General features: G+C 54.9%; 1 protein-coding gene across 2 annotated transcripts in view; it reads left to right on the top strand.

Annotated features, from left to right (window-relative positions):
* Window positions 1-17,963, top strand: part of PEPD (peptidase D) — a 127,528-nt gene that overhangs the window by 91,907 nt on the left and 17,658 nt on the right. For both annotated transcript variants that reach the window (XM_017967595.4, XM_008987700.5), the window contains 2 exons: window positions 10,628-10,696; window positions 12,486-12,563. In XM_017967595.4, coding sequence (XP_017823084.1) covers window positions 10,628-10,696; window positions 12,486-12,563 — 147 coding nt within the window. The remainder of the gene's footprint in view (window positions 1-10,627; window positions 10,697-12,485; window positions 12,564-17,963) is intronic.

Raw genomic sequence — 17,963 nt, 5'->3', positions numbered from 1 at the left:
CCCAGCCACCCTTGTTGTGTAAAGGGTTTCTCTTTCAGCAAGACAGTGCTCCAAGCCAGTGCACAAGGACAGTTAGTGAAAGCAAAGAAAATAATCAAGTGGCGTTCTGCCTGATGACCTACATCATAATAAATTCTAGGTTGATTGATTAAGTAAACGTGCAAACAGAAGGTCCACAAAAGATGATAGACTTTATATAATCATAGGGATAGGGAATGACTTCTTAAAGGAAGAAACCATAAAGAAAAAAAAAGTAACAGATCTAGCCAATAAAAATGTAAATTATCTGTCCAGAAATGCCATAAAGAAAATGAAGGAGCAAAGGGGAAACTTGTTACATAAATGATAGATCCACTGCCTGTGTTCTTCCTGTATAAATCCCTTAAGGATCAATAAGAAAATGATGAACATTCGCATTTTTTAAAAAAGGAACAAGCCATTCAAAAAGGAAGAAATATGAGTAAATAGACATACAAGCAGGTTAAAATTTGCCAGTTCATCAGTAAAACAGTGAAATACTTTTGCATTTTACCCACCAGATTCCCAGTCCTGTGGGCAGACGGGCCCTGCAGTGTACTGCTCAGGACCCCAAAATCCTTATGAGTGTTCGGGGCTCCTTTTTGCAGAACATGCCCCGAGAATTGAAAATGTGCATATGCTCAATAATCTCCCTCCTAGGAATTTAGCCCAAAGGCAGTGAAGAGGCATCATGCACAGCCATCATACAGAGAGGTGGAAGAAGCCTCAATCTTTAACAGCAGGAAGCTGGTTAAGTAAATTAGAGGCCGTGGTGCTCTCATACAGCCATTTACTTATTCACTCACTCAACAGAGGTATACTGACGCCTTCTGATGTAAGCACTATTCTGGTCTGAGGGATATTACAGGGAACAAAAAGATAAAGCTCAAGCCTAATGAGATGCTAGAGATGTACGGATAGGTGGGTGGGTGGATGGATGGATGGATGGGTGGGTGGGTGGGTGGGTGGGTGGGTGGATGGATGGATGGGTGAATGGGTGGGTGGATGGGTGGATGGGTGGATGGATGGATGGATGGGTGGGTGGGTGGGTGGATGGATGGATGGATGGGTGGGTGGGTGGATGGATGGATGGATGGGTGGGTGGGTGGATGGGTGGATGGATGGGTGGATGGGTGGATGGATGGATGATGGGTGGGTGGGTGGATGGATGGATGGATGAGTAGATCAATAGATGATAAGTAGGTAGATAGATCCAGAAACAGATGATCATCACCTTGATAGATGATGGATGGATGAATGGATGGGATGATGGATGGATGGATAGATGATAGGTAGGTAGGTATAGAAATAGATGATTGATAGAGTGATGGATGGGAAGACAGAATGATGGATGGATAGATTAAAAGTACATAGGTAGATATAGAAATAGATGATTGACAGAGTGATGGATAGATGGATGGATATAGATATAGAGGGATGGGTGGATATAGATTGATGTATAAGGACAGATGAATGGACAGATACAGAGAGAGAGGAAGGGAGGGAGGGATGGATAAGTAGGTAGTTGACAGAAATAGATGATTGATAGAGGGATGGATGGATAGGTAGATGGAAGAGTGATGGATGGATGGGTAGATGAATGATAGGTAGGTAGGTAGGTGATAAAGTGATGGATGGATGTTCGAATTATAGGTAGGTAGATAGGTAGATAGATATAGAGTAATGGATGGATGGGTAGGTGGATGATAGGTAAGTAGACAGAGGATGGATGGATAGATGGGTGGATAGATGGGTAGATGGATAATACAGGTAGGTAGGTATTAGATGATAGAGTGATGATAGATGATGGATGGATGAATGGAATGATAGAGTGATGGACAGATGGATGAATGGATAGATGTGTAGATGGATTATAGGTAGGTAGATGATAGGTAGGTAGGTAGGTAGATAGATAGATACATATAAAGTGATGATAGATGGATGAATGGGTAGATGGGTGATAAGTAGGTAGATGTAGACAGATGATTGATTGATTGATTGATGCTAGATAGGGATAGCTAGATAAATATGTCAGATGGTAGTGAGGTTTACAGGGGAAGGAGCTACATTTTATCCAGGGACCCAGGATGCCTCCCTGTGAAAGAGGCATTGAAGGAGACACCTAAAAGGGGAGAGAGAGCAAGCTATGGCTTTCTGGGGTGGACACTCCGGGCAGAGGAAAGAAGCTGATCCAGTGACCTGGTGGGCACTTGCCTGGCAGTTCCAGGAGCAGTGAGGAGTTCAACCAAGAAGCCAAGATGAGACGGGGGAGTAAGGCGGAGGTGGGCTGCCTGTAGGAAGCCAGGGTTACTGTGAGCAGAGGAGTCCTGTGATTCTACTTAAGTTGTGGAAGGATCCCTTTGTGGAGCACACTCTAGGGAACAAGGGCTGAAGCAGTGGGGCCAGCCAGACCACCATCACCATTCACCATCCCCAGCCACTGTTGCCATCCCCCAGGGGAGACAGGACCATGGCCTGCACCAGAGAAGGAGTGGTGGTGGGGAGAAGTGGTCAGATTCTGGACATAGTGACCATGTTAAAAGTAAAAATAGGCCAGGCATAGTGGCTCATACCTGTAATCCCAGAGCTTTGGAAGGCTGAGGTGAGAGGATCGCTTGAGCCCAGGAGTTCCAGACCAACCTGGGCAACACAGTGAGACTCCCCATCTCCACAAAACATATAAAAAAATTAGCCGGGCATGGCGGTGCACGCCTGTAGTCCCAGCTACTCAGGAGACTGAAGAGGGAGAATCACTTGAGCCCAGGACTTGGAGCCTACAGTGAGCTATGATTGCACCACTGCACTCCAGCCTAAGCAACAGAGTGAGACCCTATCTCTAAAAATAAAACTGAAAAACAAAAATAAAAGGTACAGACATGTATCTGTTGGTGAGGAGAATGTTCTTTGCTCCAACAAGAACCTTCCGTGGGACAGCTCAGCCCCTGCACCGGACTGGGCGAGGCTGTTTGTCCTGGCAGACTTGTTTCGGCTCGGTTTGGGCCCCATTCACAGTATGAAGTGGGGGAAGTTTCAGGACAGTGACCACGTGGATACGACTACTCAGAAAACCTGTTGGGCTTTGTCTACTAAAGCCAAACCCCCAAAAAATCCTGCGACACAGCATTTCTACTCCTAGCTGTTTGCTCAGCCAGAGACGCATACATGGGCCCCAAAAGACTGCACAGGAACACTCATGGCTGCGCTACCCATAATAGCCACAATCTGGAAACAATCCGAGTGCTCCCCCACGGAAGAATAGAAAAACACACGGAAGAATAGAAAAACACCCCCACAGTGGAACACCACCCAGCAGTGAGAACCAACCAGCGACTGCTGCCCACCTAGACGGTCCACAAACATGAGCAGCGGAAGCAGCCAACACAAAAGAGAGCATATTGTTTGATTCCATTCACATACAGCTCAAAAATAGGCAAACTAACCTATGGTGATAGGAGTCAGGCTACCCCTGGAGAAGAGAGACTGACCAGGAGGGTGTGTGCAGGGTGCTGTGTCTGTAGGCTTTGGGTTTTTTTCTCTATGTATGTCCTACTTCTGTAAAAAGGTGAGTTAAAAAAAATTACAGCTAATTATTATTAGTTTTGAGATGGAGTCTGGCTTTGTACCCGGGCTGGAGTGCAGTAGCACAATCTCGGCTCACTATAACTTCCGCCTCCCAGGTTCAAACAAGTCTCCTGTCTCAGCCTCCCAAGTAGCTGGGATTACAGGCACCCGCCACCAAGCCCGGCTAATTTTTGTATTTTTAGTCGAGATGGGGTTTTACCATGTTGGCCAGGCTGATCTTGAACTCCTGACCTTAGGTGATCCACCCACCTCCGCCTCCCAAAGCACTGGGATTACAGATGTGAGCCACCATGCCTGGCCATAGCAAATTATTTTTAAAATCTGTGTTTATACTTTTTTTTTTTTAATGCCTGGAAGGATATTCAGCAAAATACTGGCTAGAGAAGACCTCTGGGCGATAGGACGATCAGCGACTTTTTTTCTTTGTGAGGAGACTTTCTAAGACTTCTCCATACACATATAAAACACAAGTATATTACAGTCTGATGAGCCTGGGCTTTGGGGACTGAGAAGGAGATAGAATGTTTTATCCCGTAACTGATCCGAGGAACTCAGAAACTCAACCTAATCAAGCACGTTGAAAATAAAGGGGAAGATTTGTTAATTGAATGTCATGTTATGTCCTCAGTTATGCTTAATACAAGATAGGTAATTTAGAATTCCCAATTATCCAATTAAAATGCTAATTAACTCGTGCCTTGATAAGGCAGCTCTCGAGAGAGGGTAAGCTGCTCCTGTCTGTAGCCACTCTTCCTCCCGCTGTGACCGCTGCCGGCTTGGTCGCTGCCCTTGCCTGTGATTGGCAGATCCCCCCTTCTGGGTGGGGCCCCAGCATCCCGAGCCTCTCCCAGACCCCAGCTCCTGCTATCTACTAACTGGCCCGGGGCTCCTTCACCATTTAACCTTGCCAGACCCATTTCGGCTCAGTTCAGACCCCCATGCATGGGTGTGAGGTAGGGGCCTCATAAGTCATCAGCCATGGCATCACCCACTGCCAGTGGTTATAGAGTTGAAGCTTTTCCCTGTGTCTTCTTCAGCCTTCACAGCAAGCCCCAAGGTCAGCGCTGTTCCACCCTCTACCTGCTGACAGACCTGAGGCTTCAGAGGCATCCAGGTCAAGACCATAAGCTTTGCAGTTGGAGACCCTGCATGGACTCCAAGCCCGAACACGAATTCAGGCTCAACCCGTCATTGTTCTGAGCTGCAGCATCCTTCTCTGTGCAGTGGGACAATCCCTCGGCCCTCAAAGGGTGGTTGCCATGCGAAATGCTGTGGTTGGCTGTTCAGTTTGTCTGAATGAAGCAGCTACGCAACCTGCCCCAAGCCTCAGACTGAGCGGGCATCAGGGCCTGGATTGCTTCAGTCTGCCCACCCCTCCCTGCAATGCAATGCTTTGTGGGGCCCCCTGGAGCTGAGTAGTTAGGGAGAGTGGTCTGGGCGGCAGTGGGGCCCCAGGATTCTGACTTCATCTGCTTTGCCATATGGAGATGGTCCATGTAAGCCCAAGACATCTGGCCCCATATACCCTGTGACCCTGCTGGCTGGCCTTCAGGAAGTCCTGGTGGGAAGGTGTTGCCCCAGGTAAAACTGTCTCTGTCTGCAGACCAGGACTGGGATGGGGGTGGCAGGAGGAGGGAGTGAGGAGCTCCGCTGGAGCTCCAGGCAGCAGAGCAAGCTGTTGAAGCCAAGCACCGCATCTACTGCAGACAGCCTGTGTCTGATGCTGCCATGTTGGCGCTGGCTACACCATGAAGACCAGCTCTCCGCTAGCACCAGTTTTATTAATCATTCATTTCTGGCTTTAACCCGAGGTTTCAGATTTGTTCCTTCTAGGCGACACATCATGTGAATGCCTCTTGGTCATTTCAGACACTCGGGGCCTCTCGGGTGCTCATTCCTAGCTTTCTCTGTATTTGTCCCCACAGGGCCCTGGGGAAGGGGAGGCACAGGGCAGCCCCTCAGTTCACTGCCAAGTCCCAGTACCTGCTCTTTAGAAGACCCACAGGGAACAGTGCTGAAGGAGCTGGGACCCACCTGGGACTTGGGGCAAAGCCTTGGATAGGTCGCTGGAACCACCCCCGTGGCGATTCCAAGGGTGGGGCTTGGGCACCATCACCTGTGCCTTCTGATGACCCACTGGCCACCCCAGAAGAAGAACATGTAGCAGCTCTCCTCCTTCCCTGGGAATTCAAGAAGAACGTGCTTTCGGTTTCCTGCAAAAGGAGCTGTGCCGGGGCTCCACTGGTAGAAACATCTGGTTTTGGCTCCGAGTCCTCCATAGTGGCTGCTCCCAGTTGGAGAACCGTAAGACACCCTCCTGCTCAGCCAGAGGTGTCTCAGGGCGCCCCCTGCAGGACTTCATGGTCTTTACTCTGAAAAGGATTTTCCTTTAGTAACTGGTGTATTGTGTTAACTGCACAATTATGGTCACGTATACCCAGAAAATATTCCGGCAATTACTTAAAATAAGAAAATATCGCAGCAGTTCTCAAAATAAATGTGAATTACAAGCAATTTGGTGCTAAGATGACTATACACAGCACAGCTGTTTGGCCCCAAACATCATGAGGCACTTCTCACCCTCTGTGGTTCTCTCCCTCTTAAAGGCCCGAGTTGGGGTGCATCTTGGGAAGGCAGGAACCCTAGCTCAGCTCTGTGAGGGTGAGGGGCAGCCGTGAAGGGATGATGAGACAGGCGCCCTCTGTCCAGCCAGAAGCCTGTCTGTGCGCACATGTCCCAGGAGCTGGTGCAGAGGACACACCTCCGCGGTTTTACTCGTGAACTTTGCAGAGATGTTAAGAGTGAGTGGGCCCAGGAAGGACTTCCTTAGAGAGCTTGGCTGCCTGGAGGATGCGGGAGTGGGTGTCCTGGAGTGGGTGTCCAGGCCGAGGACCTTTGCAGATTCTATTTGGTTTTAAAGGAATAGTCAAGAGGCTGTTTCTCAAAGTCTGACAACCTCCTCTCCTGCCGCCCAAGGAGGGATCCCCATTATCCAGGCTCCCTGCAAGCCTCTGAATAGTGCCCGCGTGGCTAGATCACTGTATACAGTCCTGTACACAGAGCTCCGTGGGTGCCAAGCACTGTTCTGTATATTCCAAGTGTGTTAAATCATTTGACTGACATAGCAGCCCTGCAAGGGAGGCACCACTATCATCCCCATCTTATGGATGAGGAAACTGAGGCACGGAGAGGCCATTCAGCTGGCCGGTGGCAGAGCCAAGGTTTGCCCTTGAGGTTGGTGTTGAGTCCCAGAAGGCTGGGTGTGTGGGGCCCAGAACAGGGACCCCAGGAATGCAAAACACACTCTCCCCACCCTAGGTTTGTCACCCTATCTCCCGACTACCCGCTTTCCTAAGCCCTCCACTCAGCTGAGCAGGCTCCACCAGCCCTGCGTATTTTCACTCCTAAGCTTCTGTTCCCGGCCCAGCCTCTCCTCTCTGCCTCGTGAGTACCTGAGATACATTGAGGCCCAGCCTGGGAAAGGGAATGATGTGGCCAGGGCCACCCCTTGCACTGCCTCACGTACCTCTGCTGCGCCACCCCACCTGTGCTCGAGGCACATAGCTTGGCCAACGCTTGCAGCCAGGGCAGCCCTTTCCACTGTTGTCTGGGCAGCTGCGACATTTTTATGGGACTGTGGCTTGTCTTCATGTTCAGTGATAAACTTCTGAGGGCAGGAGCTGGGCCGTGTGCCGGGGAGCACTCCACGGGCTGGATTTGTGGGTCCCAGCAGGAGGCCCAGTGTCACAGTCCCTGGGGACCCCATTCCTGCAGATCTGGGCCTGGGAACTTTCTGCTCCTACCCCATTTTTCATCTCCAGGCACTAACAGATGTGCCTGCCCCCCAACACCCTCCCCTCGACACTGCAGTGACTCCATTCACCTCGTTATTCACCACACATGCAAATTCCCCCAGGTTGCTTAAAGGCTCTCACTTGTGCCCGGAGACAAGCCTCTTCTCCCGAGGCTTGCTTGGGAGAAATTTATAGGCAAGGGTGTTAGAGGAATGGCCACATAGGGAAAAACAATGATGCCCACACAGCAGCTGCAACGTCGTTGTCTGGGACTTAGGCAGATCCTGGCCCCCTCTCAGGCAATCAGGAAGCCCTCCCTGCTGCTGGGGAGGAGGTGCGCACTGGGCGCTGGACTTGACCCTGGCTGGGCTGTACTTCACCCCATCGCCTTCCAGGTGAGCAGGGGCTGTTAGACCCAGCTGGACCCACGCTGCCCGAGTCACAAATTTATGGAAGGAGCCGGCAGAGATGGCAGCTGGGGGGCGGTGACACTCCTGCCTGTTTTGCTGTCTGCTGCCCTCTGATGGACAGCCTGTTCCAGGTGTTATTTTGGGTGGGTTAGTTGCTAGCCTGCTCCAGGGGTGAGTTGGCTGGACCCCTCCTGCCTCGCACTTGGAGGAGTTGTGATGAGGTGACCCGCTGCTGCTGCCATGGTGTGTCGACCGTCCATGGGACATCGGCCAGCCCTGCTGACCTGCAGCCTGTCCTCATAGCCCATACTTGCTCCTGGCCATCCCAGCGCCACTCGCCGAGCTCTGGCCCAGTTGTTCGGGGGCCGCATGCCACCTCCGTGTCAAGCATGGGCCCCAGTTTGGAGCATCCACCCCTCAATACTAACCCCTTGAGGATCCGAACTGCACTGGGCTCACATGTATCCACAGGCCCCTGTGCCGCCACATCTGCCCAGAACTTGGCTGCCCTTGTGGGTCCACACCCCAAGCCCAACGTCTGCAGAGAATATGGGCTTACTTTGCCCACCTGTTATTGCCACCAAAGCACCAGGGTGTCCTCAAGTTGTTAAAGCACAATTCAGAACTGAAGTCCAGTGTGAAGCACTTCAGCCTCTTTAAGGCTGGTGAATATCCAGCACGTGGTGTAAGTCCTTCCTGTGGAATAGTGCGTGGAGTCGTCAGCGTGGCCAGCAAAGGTGACCTGTGTCAGACTGTCCTCTGCAGGTGAAAACTGGGTCAGCCTTTCTTTAGTTGGATGCTTCTGTGAGCTGTGCCTTCTTGAAAGTACTATTTTTTTCTTAAAAAGCGAAAGCATTCAAAGAAAGTTGTCTCCACTGAGTGGGTTATGCAGGGGGAAGCTTGCTGCAGGCGAGAGAACCAGGTTTCCTCACTGCCTCCCCTTTCTTACTTTTATTTTTATATCTTGTATTGATTGGTTGATTTTTTTTCTTTTTTCTTTTTGGTTGAGATGAGATCTCGCTGTGTTGCCCAAGCTGGTCTTGAACTCCCGACCTCAAGCAGTCCTCCAACCTTGGCCTCCCAAAGTGCTAGGATGACAGGCGTGAGCCACTGCACCTGGCCTGCCTCTCGTTTCTCGTAGAATATGTGAGTTCCTCTGTGCATGTGGATGGCATCTCTGTCCCTCTGCCTGTCTTTTCTGAAGCTGGCCAGTCCCAGTGCAGTCCATGGTTATCTGCAGGTCACTTGTCCCACAGAGGCCCACTGTCCCCATCACCTCGAGAATGACCATGTGGCTCCTGAGGTTCACTTCTGTCGGGGCAGGGCTACATCTCCCAAAGCCAAGGGAGACCCCTGCTCTATAGCACGGCTCAGGCCTCTTCTCAGGCTGTCTGGGAGGGCGCCACGGAGGTGTGCAGCAGCTTCTGAGGCCACGTGTCTGGCCTGGCGCACAGGGCTTGCTGCATGGAGCACTGGCCTTGCCTGCCTCGGTGGGAACATGCCTGGGCTGTAGCTGAACTCAGCGTTGCGACTCCCAGGAGCGAGGTGGAAGCAACCTCCTGAGGGCTCACACCACGAATACAGGGGTGGCTGAGGAGGGGAGCGTGTGGCTTCTTTGCCTCCCTGGCAGTGCCTGAAATCCTTTGTTTTCAGGAAATATTTCACTCGATGATACCCAATTATCCTGTGAGGTTTGGAAGGCAAGTCTGAGAGCTGGTTGAATCTAGCGCAGCCATTCCTGTGTAACAACTGCTTAATACCCAGTTATGACAATTACACATAATTTGTGTTTACAGTGCCTGGAAGATGAAACTCCCCGTACAGACTTTCTCGAAGGCGGGCCTGGAACGTGCAGGGCAGGACTGCCGCGTGGCGTGCCCTTGGGCGGCCACGACAGTTGCCCTGGTGATGGGGTGGCACCCAGGCCTGCCTCACCTTGTAGCAGGTGGGCCAGCTGGGGTCTGGCAGGAAGGCTATTGCCTAGGCCTCAGGAGAGGGTGAGGGCAGCTCCCCACCACCACACCCCTCACCACCGGGTTTTCCTGAGGAAGACCAGGGCAAAATGGCTCAGTCCCTTGAAGCTCAAAGTCCATGCAGCAACTATGCTGCCATCTGCCGTCCTGGAGGCCTCCCTGCTGCCGGCTCTGGGCTGGGCCTGGGGCCAGGGCTTCTCTTTCTCTCCAAACTTGGCTCTGGCCCCACCTACTCAGAGTGGGAGCTTGTCGAGGGAGCCCAGCCGGCATGCTGCTTGTTCCAAGGAGGGAGAAGCAGGATGTGTTCCCCAAGCCTTGCCTCACCCACATCCCTAGAGACCACCCTGCTGTGCCACACCTGCAGGAGGCCTGCCCCTCACCCCTTCTGCCCACAGCTCGTGTGCCCTCTCTCTGGGTGAGCACAGGTTGTGCATCCAGCCCCTCTTGGGAGGGTGGGTGGTGGCCACTGGGCACAGGGTCACAGGAAGTCACTTCCTCCAGCTCTACAGAAATGTGTGGCCTCTGCCTCAGCCTGGCTTCCCTGGGGCCTGGGCTCCAGGAGTCCTGTCTGCCCTGATGTGCCTGGGAAGCCACTCACCGTGGCTGTGGAGGCTGGCGAGCTCCTCTGGCATGTGGCTTCCCCATCCCTCCACACTGGCCTCTGTGATTCTGCAGCCTGAGACTGAGCCCAGGCTCCAGGATGTAAGCCTCACAGACTGGGAGTTTGGACCATCTTGGGGCCGCAGAAGGGGAAGACCTGGGCTGAGGGTCTTCCCTTGGGGTTCATGGGCTCGTGGAGTGGGGTGTGCCCGCTCTAGTGCCCCACCCTGACGCATCTCTCCTCCTGCAGCCTCTTCGAGCACTACTGCTACTCCCGGGGCGGCATGCGCCACAGCTCCTACACCTGCATCTGTGGCAGGTAAGCAGGGCACCCTGGCTCCCCTGGGGGTGACCAGAGGGAGGAGGTAGGGCAGTTGGAGAGTGGGGGACCCCAATATCCCCCAGCTCAGCCACACTGGCTCACTCACACACTCACACCAGCACCCAGCAGCCCAACCATGGAAGTCGCTCTTCCCTCCCAAGGCTCCGGGAGCTGAGGTGACCTCTGCCTGCAGGACCTGGCAATGGCCAGCCTACTGCGGAGGGGCTGCTTGGCGTCCCCTTTCTGGTCCGCAGCTGGTCAGCATAGCAGCTAAGCAAAGGAAGGCCACTCCTCCACACCGGCACTCACACAGCATGTGGGGACCAGGCTGTGAGCTCAGTCTGGGCAGCGTCTGTGTGCAGCAGGAGTGGAGTGTGGAAGGGGCTGTGTCAGTGCAGGAAACGGTGGCTGTGTGTCCGTGTGTGGGTGTGGCTGCCTGGGGACCAGTGCTGCTGTGTGTGGGTGTGGCTGCGCATGGCACATGGTGGCAAGGGGCAGGGCTCTGTGTGGGTGTGTGTGGTTGAGTGTGCACCATCGACACATGCTGGTTGTGCTTGGAGGCGCACACGTGGTAGAAATGACCGTGATACGGGATCACTGCCATGCTGTCTGGGGCGTGTCCATGTAGATGTGTCTGCCCCACATGCATCCTGGCTGTGGGCATGGCCCCCTTATCTCCTGGGCTCTTCCAGCCATCTCCCTGCTCTCTGTCCAGGCTCTGCCCCTCGGGTCTGGCCCCTGCCTGGCCAGGAGGGAGCTGGGCAGCTCTGCCGACGTGCACATCCCTGGCACATGAATAATACATGTGAACATCTTAGTTCTTGGAAACGTTCTTCTCTGGTGGACAGAGAGAAAATCATTATTTCTACTTTTATGATTCCCAAGACTCCTGAGCAGGGCCATAAATATTACACCCAGGTGGGTTTTTTCCCCTTTGGACAGACTTAAAAGTCTGTTTTTGCTTAAAGGCATCACTCATTAGGGAAGCCCTCTCGGGCCGAGGAGCTGAGGAGCCTCTGGTTTCCTGTCTCTCCAGCCTGGCCAGGACACCAGGACAGCTCCAGGACAGCCAGGGCCTTTCCCATGGAGGCCCTCTCCCCTTGGCAACCAGGAAAGGAGGGCTTCCATAGGGCCCTTCTCCAGGCCTAGGAACTGCTGTTCCCCTTTTTTGCTCTTTTTTTAAAATGTAAAGATGGGGTCTCCCTCTTGCCCAGGCTGGAGTGCAGTGGCCCGATCATAGCTTACTGCAGCCTCCACCTCCGGGGCTCAGGTGGTCCTCATAGCTCAGCCTCCTGAGTGGCTGGGATTGCATTTGTGAGCCACCACACCTGGCTAATTTTTTCTTACATTTTCTTTAGAGGTGGGGTTTTGCCATATTGCCCAGGCTGTTCTCGAACTCCTGGGCTCAAGCCATCTGCCTGCCTCAGCCTCCCAAAGTGCTGGGATGACAGTTGTGAACCCAGTGCCCAGCCCATTGCTAAGCTTTACCTGAGCTCCACATGGCACCCACATCCCCAGCCCAGAGGGCAGCCACCTCACCACATTTTCAGCTGGGAGGACCTGCCACAGACTGAGAGGCTGGCCGCCAGCCATGTGACGGCAGGGTGACAGGGCCACCACGTCTCCTGGCCTCACTTCTGGCTGTGGACATGGTCCAGCCACGCCCGGGCCTCTGCTGGACAGCGGATGGTGCTGCCCATGGGGCATGGAATTAGCCATCCACCCCCTCCCCCAGAGCCTGCTGCATAAGGACGGGCTTTGACTACCCTCCCCTGGCTCTTTGCAGCGGTGAGAACTCAGCTGTGCTACACTACGGACACGCCGGGGCCCCCAACGACCGAACGATCCAGAATGGGGACATGTGGTAAGTTGGGCCAGTGGCCCTGGGTCTGTGTGTGAATAGCCCGGCCAAGGTTGGACTCAACCTCAAGGTGGACCAGAAGCCTTGGGGTCCCTGCCCTGCAAGGGCTGACCACAGCAACTCCCCGGGCCTCTTGGCCCAGACTTCTCTGCCAAGGCCATCAGCCTATGTGGTGCCTTCTCCAGAGCAAAAAGCCTGTACCCCCTTGGGATGCACTAGGCACCCCTCAGGGAGCACTGACAGAGAGGGCACAGGAGAGGGACCCCTGATGTGGTTTCCTGTGGACCATGAGATTGTGGGCTCTCTGAAGGGGCCTGAACTCTCTCCAGACGCTGCCCCGGCTGTCCTCTCCGTTCGGGGGCACCACGCTCACATCTTTATGTCTTGGTGCCAAGAGGGCAGGCCCCTTGATCTGGAGCCAGTAAGACCCCAGGAGCCTCCCATGCTCTGAAAGCTGCCATCCTTCTGCAGGAGCCCCTGGCCTATGTAGCCCTGCGTTCAAAAAGTCAGTGGTGCTGACCCATGGCCGCATGGAGGGCTTTCCTGAGCACCATTTGCTGTGCTCACAGCTCTTCATAGAAGCCTTGATGAGGAGATGCGGGCAGGGCCCTGCAGCCTCCGCCCTCTGGTAGGCTCTTCTCCCATTGGAGGACTCTCGATCCTCCCCACAGCCCCTGGTGTGCGGAGCAGAGCAGCTGGGCCACTGCCCCAGGCAGAGGGACGTAGGGAGGGAATTGGCAAACTCAGACTTGGCTCAGTCAGAGACCAGAGCAGGAGAGGGTGACAGCCCAGCCCCCACACTGTGGACCCACCAGTGGCTCCAGAGACCACCTGGCCTCCTCCTGAAACTTTTCTTTTTAAGAGACAAGTCTTGCTCTGCCTCTCAGGCTGGAGTGCAGTGGTACAATCACAGCTCACTACAGCCTCAAACTCCTGGGCTCAAGTGATCCTCCCACCTCAGCCTCCCAAGTAGCTGAGAGTACAGGTACAAGCCACCACACCCAGCTAATTTTTTCATTTTTCATATTAAAAAGACAGGGTCTCACCATGTTTTCCAGGCTGGTCCTGGAACTCCTGGGCTCAAGTGATCCTCTTGCCTCAGCCTCCCAAAGCGCTGGGGTTATAGATGTGAGCCATGGTGCCCAGCCCTGAAACCTTTTCTAAAGCTGTTTAACCCTGTGGCCCATTCTGGCTGGGCCTAGAGGACAGGAGAACCCAGTCCCAAGATGCAGGCAGGGACCCAGCCACACCAGTGGGTCCTCACTGTCCAGGGGGCACCTCTGGGTGGCTGGAGAGCCCTGTGCCAGCCACGTGGCCATGAGCTTTTCTCCTCTGTGGGCTTAGCACACCCCAGAGGAAGTGGCTGCTCCTCCATGACCCTCTTTATCTGCCCTAGAGAGGGGAGAGTGTCCTCACCCCGTGAGGCTAATCCCAGCTCTACTCCTGGGCCGGCCTCTGACAGGCCAGGGTTCTGAGCACATCAGGCCACACAGCCGGATGCTGTGGCCTTGGCCCTCTGGGACGGCACATGGCACCTGCGTCTCCTGGCTGCAGCCGAACAGGCAGGAGTGATTCGAGGATGTTAATGCCAAATCCAAATTGGTGATTTGATTTTTCTAGTGCTAACTTTGAAATGTAGCCAGTAGAATAATTATGAGTTTATTATAGTCAATTTATTATGCAGCATTTAGAACAACATGTTTTGTTGATTACTGCTACTGCCAGATTGCTGGCGGCATTTATAATCCATTGTTGCATTAAAATTGATCTGCTCAGCGCCTACTGTGTTCGGTAAATAATAAATCACTCTGTTATCCCAACATAAAAGCCACGATACTTCATCCTAAGGTATGAAACCAAAACACGAGCCCAGCGTAGAATTCCTCCTGAAGCCGAGAGCCTCCCAGAGCAGTGCGCCTGCTGCAGTGGTGTGCTCTGGGTGCAGTCCTTTGACGGGGTGAGGACACCCCAGAGATATTTTAGCTTCTATGAATAGGATTTTGCAGGGAATCAGAGCTGGTCCAGGGCAGCCAGATTATACAACTGTACTGGAGAAGGGTGGGGGATACCTAAGAGAGGCCAGACTTTTCCATCCCTCTCTCCACAGTCCCAGATATGAACACTCCCAGATACGAACACGCACACACATGGATCCACACACATGGAGCTGACCGAGGCCACGCTGCATGGCAGTGAGCACAGTGCTAGCCCTTGCCTCCCTCTCTCTCTTGCGGTGGCCACCTGTGCACAGCGCAGGGCATGGGCCTGGCACAGCGTGGGCACTCCTCGGGGGAGAGTGGCAGCGGCAGCCCTGGTGTGCTCACCAAGCTGGGCAGACCAGCCCCTGATGCCTACTTCCAGCAGCTGTTTCTGCAGCACAGGCTGGAGGTGAGAGCCACCAGCAGAGCTCGGGCCAGGCCTGTTTCTCAGACAGCTCCCATCCGTGGTTGTCCTGTTCTGTATCTTCAGCCCCAAATCAGGATGTGTGTGCCAGGCGGGGTTTGGAGTCTGCCAGGCCCCCTCCCAGTCCTTCATCCTTACCCCTCCAGGAGCTTCCCTGGAGCTGGGCTGAGTTCACTGTCGGCCACAGTCATGGCCAGAGAAGGGCTGTGAACCAGACACGCTGGTTCCTTCAGGGTCAGGCTTGTCAGCCAAGGACTGAGACGGGCGGGCATCCTGAGGGCTGTTCCTCACACCCAGCCAGCCACCCCTCAGGCGCGTTCCCGCCTCTCTGGGCAGGATCCCGCCCCACCCCCTCGCATGCGCACAGTGGTGAGGGACCGGGCTTTGTTGTGGCTGCGCCCCCTCGGCCTGGTTCAGAGCCATGTGGTCCTGTTGTGGGCCTGTAGCCACCAAGCCTCTGGGGATTTAGCTGTTGTTCTCAGAGCCCTTTCCCGCTATGACCTGGGGTTCACCATGAACCCCATCTCCAAATCCCTGTACTAGAGGGGCCATTTACTACTTACTGTTTTCCTTTTTAAAGCATTCGGGCAGATCTTCAAGAACAGGGTTACAAAAGTGAAGCACACTTGCTAATTAAAGCTTTCAACATGTTCACACAGAGCGAGGAGCCTGAGGTCACTGGAGGCCCTTCCTAAGTGGGAGGCCCCAGAAGACACCTTCCCTCATTCCAGCCGCAAGCAGGTTTGTGTGAGCACAGAGGTGACCAGGACTCCTCTCGCTGCTCCTCCTGGTCATCTTCTGAGCCCCTGTGTGATGCTCTGTCTTTCCACAACCAACCTGGGCTGTGGGTACCAGAGCCCCCCAGGTGGGTGGAGACACTGTAGGCCGGCGAGCTTCGAAGCCAAGGCAGGGGGTGCATGATCCATGATTCTGGGAAGCAGGGCGCCCAGAGAGGGCCCACGCCTTGCAGCACTCCAGGCCTGAGGCTGCCCCAGGCCCCAGGCAGGCTCACCGTGTGGGGCAGTGGCGAAGGGCTCTGGTTGGGAAAGCAGCTGCGACACCCCTCCTGCCTCCCTCACTTCCCGATCAGGTGGTGGGGGTGGGGGCCTTAACCTACTGTGGCCCCTTGAAGAGCTTCTAGAGCACCCAGGATGCCCAGGCCTTGGTTGCCCCAGTCAGTATGTGGCTAGTGGACCTCGAGCTGGTCCTTCCAGCACTGGCCAGCAGAGGGCAGCGTTGTCTCAGGACGGTGGGTCTGGGCCTGGTCTGTGTTCCTGGGTGGGGGGGTGGCAGCCAGCCTGGCTAGGTGGAAAGACCTGTCCCAGCCCCCACACTCAGCAGCCACCAGGGCCCTCTTCCCCTACTTTCCTGCCTAGATGACAGCCCTCGCCCCTGCAGGCAACGGGGTCCTTGCTCACCCAGGACCTCAGCAGCCACTGTGGCCTCACGTGGGGGCCCTGCAGCCTGGGTACCCGCTCCTGCTGTCTGCTCAGCGTAAGTCTGTGTGCCACTAGCACGCTGCAGCCCCCACAGGTGGCAAGCTCCTGGGGACCCCCTCGCTCCGCTCCACCTGGGGCCCAAAGCCTTGGTGAGCTCCAGGGTAGAGTGTCGCCCCTGGGCCTGCTCTTCGCTGCCCGGCCCAGCCCATCCCTCCCCTGCCACCTTGCTGTTTCCTCCCTAGGAGGCTTGTTGTCACCAGCCAGCCCTGGCCTGAGCACCCTGCCATCTTAAAGATATGCTCTTGGGGTCAGAGAATACCCTCAGGAGGGCCCAGGCCCTGGCCAACTTGCTGCCCAGACCTGCAGGCCATGGCCGTCTCATCCCGCCCCAGTTAGCAGTGTGCTGTCCATTCTCACCCATCCTTATACACGTGGACAGGCCTGGTTATGAGCAGACACCTGCCCACACGTTTTCCATTCGTCTCTTGTTTGTGCTTCGTGGCTGCACCCGCCTCAGCTGATGTCATGACCCACAGCACTTGTCCAGACGGCCTGGGTGCTCCCAGACATCATGAGACACTGGTCACCAAAAAAAGCAAAATGCAACATGTGCTGTGCGTGTGACTCTCCCTCCCGCCTGCCAAGGCCACTGCCCTGATGCCCAGGCCTCGCCCCACTGTGCTTTCCTGACAGCTGTCCTTGCGTCTCACCCGCCTCCTAGCGAGGCACCCCGTGTGCTCTTCCGGGACCCTGGGCCCTAGCTGTCCATGTCATATATAAAAGCGGCAGTGCCACTCCAGGCCCACGGCAGGCAGCTGCTCCTGTCACCCACTGCATGCATCAGGAGTTGCTGGCTCTGGGGACCAGAAGCTGTGGTCATGCGCTGGTTGCACGGGCAGCTTTCCTGTCTGCCCAGGCCCTGGAGGAGCAGCCATCACACAGGAAGGGAGCAGAGATGCCCAAGAAGGCACTTGAGAGAAGTCCCCTTGGTGGGTCAGGCCATGGCACGAGGAGCCTCAAAGACTCTGAGTGGTGGCCTCTGCCCTGCTGGCCACACTTGAAGCTTGCTTGGCACTCCACAGAAGGCCTGGCTGGGAGCAGGCAGCGGCCCAATGCGCCCTGGAGACCACAGCTCGCCACCGTGTCTGCAGGGGCTGCCCACTGCAGCAGACGAAGGGAACAGTGACCCGTACGCCTTCCTTTCTGTCTCACACTGAGGAGAAGCAAGGGCTTCCTGCTGCTCAGAAATCCCCCAGCCTGGCCTGGGACACCGACCAGGGCGGCTGCACATAGGAGTCTGAAATACTCTCTTGGGCCTGAATTTCCCGCACACATAAAATGCTGGATTGAACAGCTAAGAGCAGCGCCACGACTCAGGGGACTCAAATGGAACTGCAAACCAAGTCCAAAGTGGCTCTCATATAAACATTGCAGCATTTCCCCCGAAAAACTGTTCCCAAGCCTTCTGACAGTGGCCGTCCCATCTTGGAGGCCTTCTGCCTGTGGGCTGGCCGGTCCCTGCAGTGGGGCCCAGGGAGGGTCTGGGTGGGCCAATGGTGGC

This window comes from Callithrix jacchus, chromosome 22, assembly GCF_049354715.1.
Source record: "Callithrix jacchus isolate 240 chromosome 22, calJac240_pri, whole genome shotgun sequence".
Classification (NCBI taxonomy): domain Eukaryota; kingdom Metazoa; phylum Chordata; class Mammalia; order Primates; family Cebidae; genus Callithrix; species Callithrix jacchus.
Note: the sequence above shows the minus strand (reverse complement) of the source record. Positions and strands in the feature narration are given on the sequence as shown.